Here is a 1,447-nt window from a genome sequence, read left to right as displayed (position 1 = left end):
GGGGGGGGCCGGGGGGGGGGGGGGGGGGGGGGCAAGCACAGAAAGTAAAATGATCCATAAAATATGAAATTAATTCATCTTGAGAGTGGGAATATACAGACTACCATAAATGAATTGAGCAGCTTTTGGTGGCCTTTTAGGATTATCTCAGAAGTTCATGGCACTAACTCCAACTGAGGCACCAGCTCTGCAATTTGTTCAATTCCTGGTTTATGTTTGATCTAGGAATTTCAGCTTGTTCTGAGAAAGGAACTTGAGAGAATAATTCCTTCCCTTGTGTAAGATCTTAACGAGACATGGATTATTCAAAGGCCAGCTCCTGCGGATGGGGCTGTTGTGTGATTGTGAGGGTGGGACAGAGTCATAGAGGGATTACGTTACTATTAGAGACCAATTCTTTCTTATACCAAGGACCAAAAAAATCAGAAATAGAGGACTTCAACTCAACTTGAAGAGCTTGAGATACTTAGAGACTGGTGCTAGTGGAAAATCCCCAAATTCTACTTAGAGAGTCAGGCTGACTGACCCATATGGAAACAGAGGCTAGAACATAGGAAACTGTTTATTTGGCTGTAAGGGCAAGAGGATGTGGGTCAAATAGAGATCATAGCCCCATAGTCTCACAGAGCTGAGATGGGACAGACACTTGGAGAATCCAGCTTCTCTCTGTCTCTGAGACACTGAGTAGGATGAGAAGGGGATCTGCCTTCCTCTTTGTCTTGAGAGGGAACAATTCCTGATCTATTTCTCCCAACAGAAAGGGCTATATCTCACAAACCGACTATACCGACTTCCTGATCGTCAAGGAGTCAGAGAACATCAAGTCCAGCGATGAACTAGAGGATGCTTTCCAAGCCCTGGCAGAGGGCAAGGCCTATATTACCAAAGAGGACATGAAGCAGGTCAGATTCCAGTTTGCATCCACTCTCATACACTCTCATCATAATCAACATTTTGCTCATCTCAGGCTTGGCTGCCTACTTACCATAGGCAACCACATTCCCCTCCCCCACTTTTTCTCAGATAGTGTTATGCACTGGATATCATTTGCTTTGATCACTCATGTTGTCTTGACATAACTCAAAAACCTACAGTCAACCTCTAATGACTATCAGTGTCAATCCCAAACATGCTACTTGGTTTTTAAGGCTATTTATTTATCCTGTTTATTTAATAAGCCAAATTTAGAGAATGGTGTAAATAGTGCAGTCAGAGTGAGATGGGACTCTTTGGATAAGAACTAAGTTGAAGAGATGAGTTGCTCTTATTCATTAGAAATTATAGATTTCTTTCTATAAGAAAAGCACGTGATAGGACCAGGACTGGCTGCTTCTTCCAAAGTCTCTCCATTTCCTGAGTTTAGGGCATATTAGAAGCCCCAAAGAGCCAGCTATTTTTAATCCTGATGACTGTATTTCTTTTTTTTTTTTTTTTTTTTTTTGTTTCA

At 41.9% G+C, this 1,447-nt stretch overlaps 1 protein-coding gene across 3 annotated transcripts in view; it reads left to right on the top strand.

The window, feature by feature from the left end:
* Window positions 1-1,447, top strand: part of SPTA1 (spectrin alpha, erythrocytic 1) — a 65,815-nt gene that overhangs the window by 63,723 nt on the left and 645 nt on the right. For all 3 annotated transcript variants that reach the window (XM_024750521.1, XM_024750504.1, XM_024750513.1), the window contains one exon: window positions 758-902. In XM_024750521.1, the coding sequence (XP_024606289.1) occupies window positions 758-902 (145 nt within the window). The remainder of the gene's footprint in view (window positions 1-757; window positions 903-1,447) is intronic.

This window comes from Neophocaena asiaeorientalis, unplaced genomic scaffold (genome assembly GCF_003031525.2).
Source record: "Neophocaena asiaeorientalis asiaeorientalis breed wild unplaced genomic scaffold, Neophocaena_asiaeorientalis_V1.1 scaffold315, whole genome shotgun sequence".
Taxonomy (NCBI): domain Eukaryota; kingdom Metazoa; phylum Chordata; class Mammalia; order Artiodactyla; family Phocoenidae; genus Neophocaena; species Neophocaena asiaeorientalis.
Note: the sequence above shows the minus strand (reverse complement) of the source record. Positions and strands in the feature narration are given on the sequence as shown.